Consider the following 1,758-nt stretch of genomic DNA (forward strand, 5'->3'; position numbering starts at 1 on the left):
ATATACTTTGCTGGTTTTTGTGTTTCTCTAGAGAACCCAATCCAACACAGTCATTGAGTCTGTTCCAACTCATAGGGACCACCTATACAACAGAACAAAATGCTTCCTGGTCCTGCACCAAACAGTAACTACTTGTGATTACTGGTTGTGATTACACAAATGCAAACCCATTCTCAATGACATCAACCTGATACTCTGTTCCAAAACCCGAGAAACTACTCATATGGTTCATTTGTCAATCAATTATGTAGAGCTTCATGATGTGGCTACAATTTTTTTTTTTTCCTTATAATTTTATCGCTTTTGTCATTTTTCTCCCTAGATAGATTTCTAAGTTACCTCCAGGGAAAAAATAGATCTGAAATTTGCTTTATCAAAACTGGCACAATTTTTGCCCGGGGTAGATCCTCACAAAATCTTTATTGATCACCATAACTCAGAGAACATTGTTTCCTGAATTTCAATGTTGAAACATACTTCTCATTTTTCTAGTAAGGCATATACACTCCATACATTTTTAGGATTATTGTACATTGTTACATAAATAAAGAAACTCAGTAGGAAAAGACTTGTTGAAGTTAAATGCAATGTATTGAGTCTCTACAACGAAATACATATGTAAATCTCTCTATATATGCATAGGTATGGAAGATAGATAGATAGATGGATGACAGATAGACAGTTATACAGATAGATAAACCAAATAATAAGTTGCTGAAACACTTAAGCTTACCTTATATTTAATGAATCCTTATAAAAACCTTGTTATTAGTCCAGGGTTAAAGTACAGCCATTTGTAAAGCTTAAAATAGCCAGTGTCTGAGATCTAAAATGACTTTTTGATGAAAGATACTTTTCAATGGGACAATACTGACCTGAGCTGGGAAGGAAGAAAGAAATTCAATCAGCTGGAAACCAGTCTCTTGAATATTTGTCGCTGCCTGGCGAATCACCAGATGTAATGAAGACTGAGATTCCTCCAGGAGAGAATTAAGCCACACTTCCACGTTGCCCTCTGCCATCACAGGCTTATTCAACTCAATTGTCTCACCCTCTCGGGAGGAAATGGACAGAATGCGATCATAGATCTGTGTTACAAACAAACGTTATATTCATATAAAACATGAAAAATAAGTCTTGACTTTTCCTCTAGTCCCTTCTTGCTAATGTTTCCTTCCCAGGGAAAGTTAAGCTAAGATTACAAGAGACAAGAAAAATATGATATCAAATCATTTCCAAAGAAATAAAAATGTTAATCATGAAATCTAAAAAGGAAAACAAAATCAGCACCACATAATATACGTTTAAGAGAGGAGAACTTGTTTTCTAAAAGAAGTATTAATACAAATGGAATGATCAAAACATCTTCAATGTTTCCAAGTATAATGAAGGTCTCTGAGAGTCTGTCAGTCTGCAGCATCAGATTGTCCGGCTGAGATTTAGCAACGGCATGACCATTCAGACTCCGCACTCTTTACAGCTCAGAGTTGTATATAATGACCTCTATTCAAACCCAGCTCCTATCCTGGTCATCTCCCTTCAGTTCTGTGCAGCGTGGCAGCAAGAATAGCAATAGTACTTGGAGCTCTAAGATAGAGGTTCAAACAGTGTTCTACCATACACTGGCCAAGTGACATCCCTGGGACTACATTTCTTGCCTATTAACAGGCATTTAAAATCATGCCGGTCTCTCTTCCCTACCCACCTCACAACCTGTTTATGCCAATTAAACAGAATAACACCAGCTACAAAGAAAAT

General features: G+C 36.6%; 1 protein-coding gene across 1 annotated transcript in view; it reads right to left on the bottom strand.

The window, feature by feature from the left end:
• The window catches only part of DNAH5 (dynein axonemal heavy chain 5), a 148,469-nt gene that overhangs the window by 3,077 nt on the left and 143,634 nt on the right, over window positions 1-1,758 (bottom strand). Inside the window, exon 30 of the mRNA XM_007954200.1 lies at window positions 876-1,088. Coding sequence (XP_007952391.1) covers window positions 876-1,088 — 213 coding nt within the window. The remainder of the gene's footprint in view (window positions 1-875; window positions 1,089-1,758) is intronic.

The sequence above is a fragment of the Orycteropus afer genome, unplaced genomic scaffold, assembly GCF_000298275.1.
Source record: "Orycteropus afer afer isolate SDZICR_OR568_19922 unplaced genomic scaffold, OryAfe1.0 scaffold00442, whole genome shotgun sequence".
Taxonomy (NCBI): Eukaryota; Metazoa; Chordata; class Mammalia; order Tubulidentata; family Orycteropodidae; genus Orycteropus; species Orycteropus afer.